General features: G+C 33.8%; 1 protein-coding gene across 1 annotated transcript; it reads right to left on the bottom strand.

Moving 5' to 3' along the window:
* Positions 1–2,540: 2,540 nt before the first annotated feature.
* On the bottom strand, positions 2,541–3,614 carry LOC125576641 (profilin-1-like). The gene is made up of 3 exons (XM_048737140.1): positions 3,323–3,614; positions 2,975–3,112; positions 2,541–2,882 (listed from the first exon to the last, which is right to left on the bottom strand). Exons 1-3 carry the CDS (start codon positions 3,443–3,445, stop codon positions 2,748–2,750), a joined length of 396 nt encoding a protein of 131 aa, XP_048593097.1. The 5' UTR covers positions 3,446–3,614; the 3' UTR covers positions 2,541–2,747.
* Positions 3,615–15,057: the final 11,443 nt, after the last annotated feature.

Here is a 15,057-nt window from a genome sequence, read left to right as displayed (position 1 = left end):
GTCTACCGAGATCTCATCCGCAGTGACCCAATCCTACCTTAATGAAAGAAGTCATAGAGCTTCTATATCGGTATGCGATTTCTCTCAAAATCTCTGCCAGAAGTCGATGTTGGAGTAGACGATGAGTTCTTTCAAGCCTATAGAGTATAATCTCAAGTGATCAAAACAAATTCACCAATGGTCTCAGAAAAGAAAATAGTTTCAACTGCCTCATTATCTTGCTTACCGATTATCTTGCTCTCCGGATCACTTGAGATTCACTTAATCTCCCGGGTCAGCATAGTACTCCAATACCTGATAAGGACTCATGTATGCAAAATGCAACCTAAACATGGCTAAATCCTAATCTATATGATCAAAATTCACATGGGTAAATGGATAAAATCAAAGGGGGATTATCTCACATACCGAAGTAGCATGGAACCAAGTAAAGCTCTATGACTTCTTGCATAGTCCTCAAGAACTGGAGAGGCTCTACTGTGAGATACATCTCCTCAACAACTAATAACACTCCATTTCAATCCGATTTCCTCAAACCCGGCGTCGGCATCGGACCTTTCTATATCGGTATGCGATTTCTCTCAAAATCTCTGCTGCTTTTCTTTAGTTTCGGAACTCGAGGATCAGTTAATCACATTGGTCGTGCCTTAACAGACGATATATATAGGTTCAAGATATGTCACTTTTTGAAATCAATATCTAACAAAAAATAGAAAGTGATGTAACCGAGTTTATCCTTTTTACTCAAAAAAGGTGACAATAGAGGTGAAGAGAGTACTACTTTATTAATTTTCACATATCTAATTAAGATGAAAACATAAAGACACTTAGTACATTTTTTTATTTATGATACATAAAAATTACAAAATTACCTAAAATTTATAAACAACCAAGAGAAAATATTTATCAATATTATAATTTAATTATTTTTATATTTATTCCCGTGCTCATCTAGTTACTTTGTAAATATACATATTTGCATTGTGTAAACTTATATTTTAAAAGAAAAATATTTTTTTATTCTAATATTAAGATCATCTATGTGAACTTTTTTTTTATAAAATCACATTATATACAAATATTTGTTTTCATATAAGAATATATAGATATAAGAAAAGTATTTTATTACTTCAAAAGTATATTTTATATATTTAAAAATATATTTTAAATGATATTTTACTATTTTGTGAACTTTCCTTTTATTATGAAATCATATTATATATACATATATTTTCATTTTTTTTTCTTAAACTTTATAAATATTTCCTTTTTATTTTATATTTTTATTTGAATTTTTTTATAAAGTAAATAATAGTATTTAAATGCTTTTTTGAATTCATTAAGGCTATCATAGTAATCAACCACCGTGAGAATTAACGTGAGCGTGATACCTAGGAAAGTGACTTCTCAAATAATATTATAGAGATAATTTTAAAAATTTTGAAGACCAATGTGAATATTTTAGCCGGCAGTGTTCAGAACGGCCGACCGATCATTGGGCAAGGGAGTATGCAATGCATCAATGAAATTGTGTATTATATAACTCAACAGTATAGAGGCAAGAGAATTGTGAGTTTTGATGATGGATCTGAAGAATGATGTACCACTGAAACACCAAAAAAGATTTTAAAAAATCTCATCAACCACAATGGTAAGTTGTAGGCCCTGTTTTAAAAATAGGCCGCCTAGACGCTACGCGTCACTCTTCCGCTTTGATTTATGCCAACCGGTTTAAAAAATCGGATATCCGATTTTCTCTGTCTAGACCGCTTAAATGACAGTCTAGCCGCATAGGCGGCCGCCTAATCTATATATTTTTTTAATAATATTTTTATTTATTTATTTGATCTAAAATTTTATAAAAATCATTTATATTCATACTTTTAATGAAAAGTACACTATATTAAGTTTATATATTCTATTTGTTTATTTTATACAATCTTAAACATAGAAATGTATTAATGTTATACACAATTAAAGATTAACATGTTTTATAACATAGTAAAGAATTTTAAAATTCCACCCTGCATAATTTCCGATTAATTTCCGATTTTCTCTTTCGGCGCTAGGCCCAACCCGACCGTCCAACTAGAGGCTAGCGAGTTTCCGAACAGGGGTTATAAGGCAGATCATGCCTAATGAAGATTTTGCGACTTTGTGGGTTCTTGAAAATGTCAAGAAGCAAAAATGGACAGAGAAAACTACTGTGTTTCTTCCTTCAAACGTGAATCTGGTACTTAATGGGCACTAATGGTGACGAAGAACTAGCGTTTGCCTCTGGCTGTCCCTACGTTGTTTATTACTACGATGCTATGAAAAGAAACAAAATAGTATCGAAGGACTCTTATCCTTCCCAGTTTCGAACCCAGTCTAAAAAGTCCAAGTTCCTAAACTATTTCTACATCACATTTTCTTTACGTAAATTCATCTTTCTACAAACGTTCTTTTATGTGGCATTGTACACAGAAATGTTCAAAACCACAAAACGTAAACCTACCGCAGATCAATTTAAGAAAAACAAAACTATGGAGAAATAAAAATCTAAAGAAAAAACACAATACATAAGAAGGGATAAAAAAAGATGATCCAAATGCCATTACATAAGAGACACAAACCCAGTAACAAAGACCAACAACAAGAAATTGGTTCCAAGGCTTCAAATTGATTTGCGTTTTGATAGCACAACGATTCAATCACAATGACAAAGAGCATTTTTTAGTTAAAAAGAAGACTTTGAAACTGAAAATTTAGAGGTCAGACTCGATGAGGTAATCCCCGAGCCTTTCCACAACCAAGTTGCACTGCCCTCCAGTCATGGGCTCCTCGTAGATGCCAATGACCAAGGCTTGAGTCGTCTTCTTGATAGTAACGCCTCCAGGTCCCTGCATAGAGATTCACATTATTGTAAAATGAATTCTGATTCCTATCATAAGATTATGTACAAGTAAGGGTTAATAGATAAGAATAATGTTACCTTCTTGCCTCGGATGACAGCTCCTGGTTCACCTTGAATAACCATGTACTTGGCTCCACCGAGAAATAGACCGGTTGGGGCAAGGAACCCAGGCTCCTCGAAGTCCGTGGTGATTCCTTTGATCTCTTCAGGCTTCAACTGTAAACACACATTAGATTATCAGATAAACACATGGGGATCTTCTAGATCCCTAGGTTGAACTCAATCTACTGATCCAGAAAAGCAGATCGATTTTCTCATCAGGTTCCGGAGATGGTGAAATCGAAATCAGATCCGAGATTTCTCAGATCTAAAATCACCGAAAAGACGGCTGAATCTGACCCCAATGATCAGAGAAGAGAGAGAAACCTGAGGGAAATCGGCGCTCTGAGCCCAGACACTGCCGTCTTGACCGAGAATCGCGGCGGCGGTGAGGTGGTTGCCTTCCACATCGCACATAAGGTGGTCATCAACGTACGATTGCCACGACATCTTCTTCTTTTTCTCCGGTGGGGTTTTTACTTTTTTTTCTTTTTTTTTTTTTTTTTTGCTGTGAAAGACTTCTCCACTTCTCCCTCGATGTGAGCTTTTGATCGCAGACTAGGAAATGTTGTGGTTCAAATTTATATTCTCTCCCTTTCACAAATTATTATTTTTTATACAAGTACATTAAATTTCTATCATAAATCTCTTATATTTTATTATTTTAAATTTCTAATAGAATTCAACAACTGATAACTCAATAAATTTAAGAGAAACTAGATTTTGACCCGCCCTTTAAAGGGCGGGTATATCTTTTGTTTCAATTTTTCCGTATTATTTCAAGAAATTTAGTTTTAGATACAACCGAAAAACTATAATCATAATTTAAAATAAGGTTGTGGCTCCAGAGTTTTGTACACAAACCCATTAAAGCGGCAACGGTAATCCAAAATGCTTAAAATACTGTAGATATTTGAAATATTTATTGGGGTTTTAACCAAAGATTTAAACATAAGTAATTTTATGTTAAATTTAAGTATTTGTTCATGTATTATAAAATTTATATGTCATTTGTTGTTTTTATTTTTGAATCCGGTTTGTGTTTCAAAAAATATCCATCAATTAAGAACTTGATAACCCACAAAAACTGCTAAAACCAGAGCATGCATGTTGAACTTATGGGAGAGCTTATGGGTGATTGATATATAATCTAATTTTGTTTAAATTATCATTTTTAAAATTTAAAATTTAATTTGTTATAAAATTTGTTTAAATTATATTTTTATGTGAAATAAAAAAGAAATAATTTGAAAATTAAAAATTTACTATGTTTTTAAACATGGGATTTTCTTTTATTTTTAATATTAATATATTTATAATTATATTTTAAAATAAATTAAAAACTGACATAGTCATCTACAGTGAGGGTATGACTGGTTTCCCCGCTACCACCCGCAAACGCAACTTTTGCAGTTGGTAACGGTTGTTGGCGTTTTACAACAATCACTCAAACCGCTTTAAATTGCTTTGAACCGCTCCAAACCTCATAAATTCAAAAGCTGGTTCCAGGTAGCGTTTGCGGTTGCGGACAGTTGCAGGAGGATACTTATTTTTTTTCTTTTTCTTAAAACAATATAAATACAAAAATTAAATTATTCAATAAAAAATTAAATTGGAATTATAAAAATACTAAAATATATCTATTATATTTGAATTAATATTATAAAAATTTTAAATAAAAATATTTTCTTTTATTTAAAAAAAATGATACCATAACTTTCTAAATATAGTTTGTATATCTATTATAATATTATGATTTTTGATATTTTTATAATTTTATAAAATATAAATATTGTTAATTTATTATTTAACTGCTGTTGCATTTGACAGTTAACCAGTCTTAAGTATCCCGCAAACGCACCAATTTCTAACCGCATAACCAGTTGTACAAATCTCTTAAACCCGCTAGTAACCGTAACCACCCGCATCCGCAAACTCCCGCAACCGTAACGCTGCGTTTGAACCAGTTATGCCCTCAATCTAATAACTCAATGACCGGAAAATAATTAGATTCAACATCTAGACTGTGTTTAAAACATTAATTAAACCTTAGTTCATTCCCATTAATTTGTGTGGTGAAAATAATATTTATTAAAGTATAGTATCAATATTACTGTTTCCAAATGACATAATATTTATTTATTGGACTTCATCGTCGACAATTTGTAATATTGAAAGTAGTGGATCACTCTGATCTGAGAAGTAGTTACAAAATTATTCTATTAGTAACATTCGTATATGACATAATTGGATCCAAAAATTTTGGAATGAAAGTAGAAGTTATAAATTATTTTATCAAGGTGGTTATATCATATATTTAGATAATCAATTAGATGCAGTTATATTTTAAGTTGGACTAAACATATATCAATAGGTCATGTTCCTAATTTAATAGTATTGATTAAAATGATCAAAATGTTTCATTAAAGAGGAAAATGTACACATATACTCATATGGTTAATTAATTAAAACTTTAAGATTTAGAGTTAAGGAGTGGGGATTTGAGATTGAAATTTAAAATTTTATAAAATAAAAAATAAATATTAAAAATTTAAAATAAAATTTTAAAAATAGTTTTAAAAAGTATTTTCGAATTACGAAAAGAAAATCTGAAAAAAAAAACAAAAAAAAACAATTCAAAATTAAAAAAAAAATTATAAAAAGGTTTGAATTTGAAAACATATAATCTAAAACTATATAAAAAAAATTTTAATTTTTATTTTTTATATATCTAGGGTATTATGGTTTTTTTACCTATTAAATGAAATATTTTAGTCATTTTTCTCCTTGTAATTTATTTTTGTGACCAAAACTTGAAAATTAAATGGTCTATTTAGGAGAATTGCCCTAAATTTAATTATCTTTTAAAAATTTACTATTTATTATTACTAATAATAAATTTGTAAAAGCATTCACATCTATTTTTGTGAAAAAAATCTAAACATAAGAAATATTTTTCTGCTTAATTTTTAACTATTTTTTGTGTTCAAATCAAATTAATTATAGTTTAAAAATATAGTTATTATTACTTGAAGAATTTTTTTAAAAAATATTTAATACTTTATGTATTCTTAATATACAAAATGTTGTAGGGATATATTTTTACTATAAAAAAGTTGTAGAAAATTAGAATGGGAAATAGGAATTGAAAACATTAATAAGTAGATATGCACGAAGATATAGAAACAAATTTAGGCACAAATGGTATAAGTTGAGAATCTTTATAAATTTAATAAAGGGAAGAAAAATATATATAGAGAAATCAAAGTATTCGCTGAGTAGCGGAAAATATCAGTTAACATACATACACTAGTTAATTGTATAATAAGCTGTTTCTGAAAACGTTATTTAGATTTTTTTTTTAAAAAAAATTCTATATTACTGTATAGTTTCTATGTTTTGAATTTGATTGATGTTCGTATGTGATAAATTTAAACAAAATATTTAAAATTTTATAGTCGGGTTAAATTTGTTATTAATGAATTTAGATAGTGACACCTTGTATCAAACCCAACCAGGATCTTCTTATGGTGACTGACTTATTGCATCAAATATTCTAAAGGTACATATGCCGAAAATGCGATCGCTTGGAACTAGCTAATATGAGCTAAATGCACGATGAAGTCACACTTGAAACAAGTCGGGTGCCCATCATTATCAGGAATCTAGCAACCCACTCAGTAATCTACCACCTTTGGAAGCAGAGGAACAACCTTATGCGTAATCAGGAATCTATCACGGCCAATTCTGTTTTCCGAAGCATTAACAAGGAGATAAAGAACATCATCTCAGCAAGAAGACTGAGAAAGAAATTTAGCTTCCTTATGACCATGTGGCTGAGATAAGGGATTTAGGAGACTCTCTATTATGTTATCCACATAGGCGTGCTTAAGGTATAACCAAAAAGGCTTTTGTCTCAGGCCTCCAGAATATATAGAAATTTTAGGGCCCCATAATTTCAAAAATCTGGTGTAGCATAGTGGTTTTAGGTAAAAAATTTAATTAACATGCTTTTGTCAGAAAAAGTTAATTTTGTTTTATTGTCAACTTTCCAAAATTAAAAAGGAAAATCTTTTTCGTTATATCAAAATTCCTAAATAGAAAGAGAATAAAAATCGCAACTACTTTATACATTATCTATATATATTCTTAAGTTGTATGTATAACTTATTTCTCAAGCATTATCCCACCCTCTTTCTTCTTGGTTCCTTGTTGTGTGCTTCTGTCAACAAGCAGAATGTCTCTTTTTATTTAATCATCACCATCTCTTCTTGTATTAAGGTATATATATTTTTCTGTATAGACAATTTATATTTTTTGATTAAAAAGGCCCATTTTTTATATTTGCCTCGAGCCCCTGTAGACCTTCGCACGGCACTGGTTATCCATCTTGTTTTTTCTTCTTTTTTACCAAGATGGTTCAGAACAAAGATCTTACTTTGTAAAATCTTTTATTCATTATATGATATTTACAGTTTAGCAAAAAAAAGTCGGGTGCCCATCATTATCATTCATGCTTTACCACTTTACCAGGCATGCTTGTTCCAATAGCTCAAATTGTGTTGAAACAATATATACCATTCTGAATCATTCAGAGGCGGTTAATTATGTTAAAACGACATTTAAAAGCAGCTCAAATGTTTTGAGAAATACATGATGTGCATACATATAGTCTCTATACGATAATCCATGATTTATATTTTGGTTAACTGCAAGTGAAACCGAAATTACTTCGAGTTGCTTGCACTGAGTAAACGCAGTGACTCATATCATATAACTACGCATAATAATTAATACTTCCTCCATTCCGAAAGTTAGATTTTTTTAGATTTTTTTTGTTCCACAAATATAGATTTGATATATTGTTAAGGTAATTTTTAATACTTCCGAAAAACCTTAATTGAGAATATTTAAATTGATTAAATTTCATTGCTGGAAAGTTATTGAAAATTGTATAATAAAGTAAAAAATAAATTAAATTATAAACATTTATTAACCCAATTCTTAATAAGCGTGTATACTCTAGAAAATTTTACTTTCGGAAATAAATGGAGTATCCATTAATTTGGCTTTAATATATTATTTTAGACAATGAGTTGTAAACATGATTGAATTATTGATTTTTTTCAGTTATTCGGCACAAAAAGAAGTTGAGGGATGCCATAATGTGCCCACCATTCGTTCCTTCTCTATTCTCTCCGAATACAGAGTGGATATTCTCTTTGCAGATCACAATTATGTTATTGCGTGACACCCAACATTGCATTTACATCTGCCCCATCACTTTCAATAATTATAGTGTTTTAAAAAACCCTCAACTAAAAATCCTGTGAAATAAACCCTCAACTTTAGTTCCGTTAACATATATTACCCTCCGTCTAAAAAACCGTGACGGAGGGTGACATATGTTAACGGTTTATAAGTTGAGGGTTTATAATGTTGAAAACTTAGTTGAGGGTTTTTTTTACGATTCAAAAATAGTTGAGGAGTTTTATCACTAAAAGTCATTAAAGGGTTTTTAAGTTATTTATTATCCATTTATACATTGTTTTAGATTGATTTGTAAGCCTTTAAAACTAATTTATATTTTTAATATATTAATCTATTATAAAATTAATTTATACATCTTAAATTAATAATTTTCAACACGATTTACAACTTATTATAACTTCAAAATATTAAATTATTTGATATTTGACAATAGTGATATAAAAAAAATTGTGTGTTTATATCGTCATTTTCAAATATCAAATAATTGAAAGTTTCTAAGTTATATTAAGTCTTAAGTAGTGTTGAGGATAATTCATCCATGAAGTCAATCTTTCTATTTGGAGTATGACGTACTTTTTCTTATTTTCATTATTTTCGTCATCAGGCTCATACTTTCCTATTTTCCTATATTGTTCTTGATTTATTGTATTACTTTATGTTTCAAATATATTATTGATCAAGAAAATAAAAATATAATGTAGTTATTCATAAATCAATGAGAGTAAAAATAATCATGCATTATTTTGGAGGGGGAGAAGTATGAAACGGATGACAGAAATCATGAAAATAGGAAAAAGTGCGTCATACTCTAAATAGAAAGATTGACTTCATGGATGAATTATCTCGACACTACTTAAGACTTAATTTTTTTTTTTTGACAGCAAAAAACATTCACAGACTCATATAGACTCTGTAAACCAAGGTGGTAACTCTGAATCCATGTGTACGACGAAAGACGGTTGTTGCCGAGCACTACGTGCCAAACTATCCGCCCTTATGTTCTCCGCCCTAGGTACATGAACAATATCTGAGTTGACGAAACTTCTTCTCAAAAGCTTAATATCTTCTAGGTAGCTTTCAAATGCTGGCCATTCTTCTGGTTCCGAAACCATCTTCACCAATTGAGAACAATCCGTTGCAAACGTAACCTGAAACTGTCTTAAATTTCTCATGCATTCCATTGCCCAAATTAATGCCTCCATCTCCGAATGAAGCGGTGAAATACATGCCCTTACATTCCTTGCCCCTAGTAAACCATCATATCCTGGTAATGTACTGAGCCAACCTTGCCCTGAAAATAGATCCTTATCTTTCCATGAACCATCTGTGAAGCACCATCTTCCTGTGGTTCCTAAGTTAGGCCTGACCTGTATTTCATGTGCACACCCGTTGTTACTAACTTGTGCCTCCGCCCAAAGTATTGATTCTACTTCTGCTAGTCGAAGTGTTTCCCTGGGATCAATATCAAGATTACTGAATACTTTATTGTTCCGACCCTTCCAAATATACCATAATATCCATGCAAACTGATGATCCTCCATCTTTGGATTAACTCTCCAAAATAGATGGTCCATATTAGCAAAAAGAGAGCCAATAGGGAAAAAGTTCGGGTTTGATGGGATTTTAGAAAGTGCCCAGACTTGACGAGCTGGGGGACATTCAAAAAACACATGGTTTATTGATTCCTCTGTATCGCCACACCGTGCACAGCAAGTATCTCCTTGTATTCCTCTTGCTTTTAGATTTTTCGTTACCGCTATACAACCTGATATCAACTGCCATAAAAAATGTTTTAACTTTGGAGGACACCTCACTTTCCAGCAAAAAGCTTTGAGTATATCAACATTGGGACCATAAAATTCTGGTGGTTTTTCCTTATCAGGATAAATCCTTTCCACTTGGTACCCTGATTGTACCGTGTATTTTCCATTCTTGGTGAAATGCCATCCATTCCTATCCTCCATCCGATTTCTACTCAATGGTATACTTTCGATTATTTTTGCATCGTGTGGATCCACCAAGTCCCTAATTGCCTGTAAATTCCATGTTCGGGATTCCGGATTAATGAGAGAATCCACTGTGAGTTCCGGGTAACTATTATGAAGGTTTTTGTTAGCTGGTCTCGGGCGAGTGGATGGGAGTCAGGGATCATTCCATACTGAAATAGATGATCCTGTTCCAACCCTTTTAATTAGTCCTTTACAAACCAGAGATCTAGCAGAAGTAATACTCCTCCAGCCATATGACGGGGAATATGAACGAATCGGATCCAGGGGTGAAGCATTCCTGTAATACCGTCCTTTAAAAACTCGAGAAAAAAAGAGAATTTGGCTTCTCGATCAGTCGCCATAATTGCTTCCCAAGCATTGCCGTATTAAAATCAGTCAAGTCCTTAAAACCTAAACCACCATTATCCTTATGGACACACATTTTATCCCATGATTTCCAATGCATACCTCTTGTACTACCTCCTGGGCTCCACCAAAACTGCGCAACAGCACCCGTTAGCTTCTTCACAGTCGTTTTCGGTAGCCGATACACAGACATCACATGGTTTGGCAAAGCCGTAACTACCGATTTAATAATCACCTCCTTGCCACCCTTAGTAAAAAATCTAAAAGTCCATCCATTAACCCTATTATTTAACCGATCTTGTACGAAGCCAAACACTTGTACCTTAGAACCTCCTAGGCTTTCTGGCAGGCCTAAATAAGATCCCATTTCACCTAAATTCTGAATTCCCAAGATATCCCTCAATTCTTGACGACTATCTTCATCAATCTTATGTCCAAATTGAATTGAGGATTTCTGGAAATTAATCTGTTGTCCAGAGACAGTCTCATATTCCTTTAGAATCCTGAGTATAGTCTGACACTCTTCCTTGTTTGCCTTACAGAAGAATAAGCTATCATCTGCGAATAGCAAATGAGAGATGGTAGGGCAAGCTCTTGCCACTTTCATACCGGTTAATTGTTTCATCCGCTCCGCCTTTTTGATATTTGAAATTAACGCCTCCGTACACATAATAAATAAATAAGGGGATAAAGGATCCCCTTGACGTAATCCCCGCTGGGGAATAATAAGACCTCGTGGCTGCCCATTGAGAAGCACTCTATATTGAACCGAAGAGACACATTCTCGCATTAATTTGATCCAATGAGGATCAAAACCCATTTTGTGAAGGAGAGCCTCAATAAAATTCCACTCTATCCGATCATATGCCTTACTCATATCTGTTTTTATTGCCATAAACTTATTTTGACAAGACTTATTAGCTCTCAAACCATGAAACATTTCCTGCGCGATAAGAATATTATCCGAAATTAACCTTCCTGCCACAAAAGCCGATTGTGTCTCTGAAATAAGTCTGGGAAGACAACTTTTAAGCCTTTGACACAAAACCTTCGAAATTATTTTATAGCCCACATTACAAAGACTTATCGGCCTCAGTTCCGTCATCCTTGTCGGTCTCTCTACTTTTGGTATCATACAAATATTAGTTATATTCAGCCTTGAATCCAATTCGCCTGTTATCAAAAAATTATTCACCAGCTCAACCACATCCTTTTTAATGACATGCCATGAATGCTGAAAAAAGAGAGCTGTCATTCCGTCGGGTCCTGGTGCTTTCTCTGGATGCATCATAAATAAAGCTTGTCTCACCTCTTCCTCCGTTGCTACCCGCAATAGCCTTTGATTCATCTGAGGAGAAATTGATGGTCCTATCTCCTCCAGGAAACTAGTAAATTCCGTAGGATTAGTAGAATTAAACAAACCATCAAAATAATCTACCGCCACCTTCTCAACACCGTTCTCATCTGTGATCCAATTACCTGCTTCATCATGGAGGCCCACTATTTTATTTCGGATCCGCCGTTGCTTTGTCAGAGCATGATAAAACTTAGTATTCAGGTCCCCAGATGAGTACCACATATTTCGGCTCTTCTGATGCCAATACTCCTCCTCATCCTTATAGGCTTCCTGTAATTTCCTGGAAATCTCAATAATATCCTCTTGGGATCTATTGTTATCTGTTTGTACATCTTCCAAAGCTTGTTGAAGATTCTGAATATTTTCCTTCCCATAAGGTTGATTGTATTTCCGCCATGAAGATATTTCATGTCGACAATTATTAATTTTGGCAATAAAATCCCCTGATTGGCCCTCCTGATTTCCTGTCCACCCCGACACAATTGATTCCATAAAACCCTCCTGGCCTATCCACCGCTTATCAAACCTGAACTGTCCTCTTTTTTTCCTTGATAATTTATCTTCCAGAAAAGCAATCACCGGTCGATGATCCGATCCCACCATCCTCAAATACTCTGTATAAGAAAATGGAAAGAGTGTATGCCATTCCTCATTAGCCAAGGCTCTATCCAGTCTACATCTGACCGTTACAGCTCCTTTCCCTTTACCTCTCCGTCCTTGCCATGACATTTTATTACCACGGGCCGGAAATTCTAATAGTCCACTATTCCTTATCATATTGTTGAAAGGAATGAAGGAAGTCGCACATCTTAAAGAGCCCCCATCTTTTTCATGATTTCCAGTAATCTCGTTTAGATCTCCTATAATAAACCAGGGCTCCGATCTAGCTAAACCATATCGGGTTAACCTTTCCCATACATGTTCTCTTAAGCTTTGATCCGGCTCTCCATATACAAAAGTAAGAAATACTTGTTTCCCATTAACCACCGCCTCGACATCTATCATTCTATTGCTAGAATATAATATTTTAACCTGGTACTCATTATTATAAAAAAGCGCTAAACCGCCACTTCTCCCAATTGGATCCACCGTAACCAAACTATCATAACCAAAATGTGATTGAAATCCTTGTACAAATCCAAAATCCTGTTTCGTTTCTGATAAAAAAAAAAAAAATCTGGTTTATGTTTATGCCATGTTTCCCGAAGATAACTTATTGTCCAATGACTTCCAAGACCTCTGCAATTCCAACTTAATATTTTCATATATAAACCTGCTTGTATTGCTCTTTCGAGCCAGAAGATCGGGGTTTAATGATACCCAGCAATCTTAGATTCTCAAGGTTCCGAAGACCAGTAAAATCACAATCAATCTTGTGAGATACACGATCAACCCCATTAGGAACAGCATTACACCATTGAAATCCATTATTCCTTTTTTCAATCTTCAGAATACGTACATACAAAAGGCCGATTAAACTATAATACGTACTATTTTTAACCCCAACCTTGCGGTACACATATAGGTCCGTTGCAGACCCATTATCTTGAGAATATGACTCATTAAGCCCATTTAATCCAGAACCAATAACTTGCCAAGTGTTTCCCCAGCACCATAACAAATAATCAAAAAGATAGAGTAGAATTATAAAACACTTGTGCTCTGGAAAAATTTGTGCCACCAATAAATATAACCCACCATTCGTATCAAATGTTATATAGTATTCTTTATATTGATCCGATAAACCATATGTAATCCCCAAAGCAAAGAAACCAAATGCATTTACTATATTCCGGAATATACCTTTCAACTCCCATCTCCTCAATCGCAAAGGCCATAAGTGTATCAGGTTTTCACACCAATGCAGAGTCAGTACAGTAAACAAAACGCCAGTAATAGGCCACCACACACATCCATGATTCCAAACCAAAAAAGCCAAGCCCTCTCCGCAATGTAAAACGGTTACGTACACACCAAGAAACCACCATAAACTCAAGAAACCATTATTATTCCAAGTCTTGTTAAGAACCGAAAGAAACATAACAACTCCAACTTCCCCCACCCTCTTAAAACCAATTAAGTCACCAATAGTAAAGCAAAGTATTAAAAGAAATAAAAGACCACCCCCATAAACCAATTTCGTCTCGCGTAGGCTCTCTGTAAAATCAAAGCACAACTCCTTGAAGCCATCTATCACCACACGAATCTTGCCATAGTCCAAATCCACCTCCGTTGTCTCACCAATGGCGTAGGCTCTCTGGAAGGTTGAAGTTGACCAGAATTCAAGTGGGACCCCCAATACCTTGATCCAGAAAGCAATCTCTGAAGGATAGTTCCTTGTCATCTTTGGTTGCCACCGAGCCAAAGATAGCATCCAGTAGTCGAAGTGAAACGGCTGCATCTCTAGAACCGCCACAATATCTTCTTCTTTGTCAAAATGAAACTGGAACTTACCCAGTCCCAAGTCCACTCCCACGACCCACTCTTCCATCTTCCATATCTTCGGTAGCATCACGAGCAGCGACTTAACATCTTGCTCTTCCGGGTTCATACACCTCCCGGTCAACGTCATTGAGTAACTCTTGATCAAGTCAGAATTATCAAGATGAGGAACATATATCTTCAACCGCTTTCTAATTCCCTCGCCATTCTTCATGTCACCACCCTTTCCAACAAGCTGACTCTTATGATTTAGAACCGCGTAAATCATCAAGGAGAATCTTGTTTTGATGAAAACGAATCCCGTACCTTGAATCCCTTTTGGTCGTTCCTTTGATTTCCATATCCAATCCGAAAAACTTGAGAGTAACCATATACTGTCAATCCCAGATTCTTCTCTGCCCCCGAAGAACCTTCGCGAATCCCAAATAAACCTTGTTACCAAATTTTCCTCTTGATTCCATATCTGTCCGATCTGGTTATCAGGAAAATGATCTTCCCAGATCCTTTTTACTCCATAGATCCCCGGATCCCAACCTCGAAGCCACATGAAAACCCTAGAAAAAAAGAGCCATCGCCGTCGCCTTTTTTTCTTCACACCAGATATATGATGTGAATACTTAAGACTTAATATAACTTAA

This window comes from Brassica napus, chromosome A7 (assembly GCF_020379485.1).
Source record: "Brassica napus cultivar Da-Ae chromosome A7, Da-Ae, whole genome shotgun sequence".
NCBI classification, from domain to species: domain Eukaryota; kingdom Viridiplantae; phylum Streptophyta; class Magnoliopsida; order Brassicales; family Brassicaceae; genus Brassica; species Brassica napus.
The sequence above is the reverse complement of the archived record's forward strand: the minus strand, read 5'-3'. Positions and strand labels throughout refer to the sequence as shown.

Excerpts from the sequence above, each read along its gene's own strand:
- LOC125576641 (XM_048737140.1), bottom strand. The coding sequence starts at position 3,445 with ATGTCGTGGCAATCGTACGTTGATGACCACCTTATGTGCGATGTGGAA. Across the intron at positions 3,113-3,322 it reads AGAGCGCCGATTTCCCTCAG|TTGAAGCCTGAAGAGATCAA; the intron begins GTTTCTCTCTCT and ends GTGTGTTTACAG. Across the intron at positions 2,883-2,974 it reads CTGTCATCCGAGGCAAGAAG|GGACCTGGAGGCGTTACTAT; the intron begins GTAACATTATTC and ends ATCTCTATGCAG.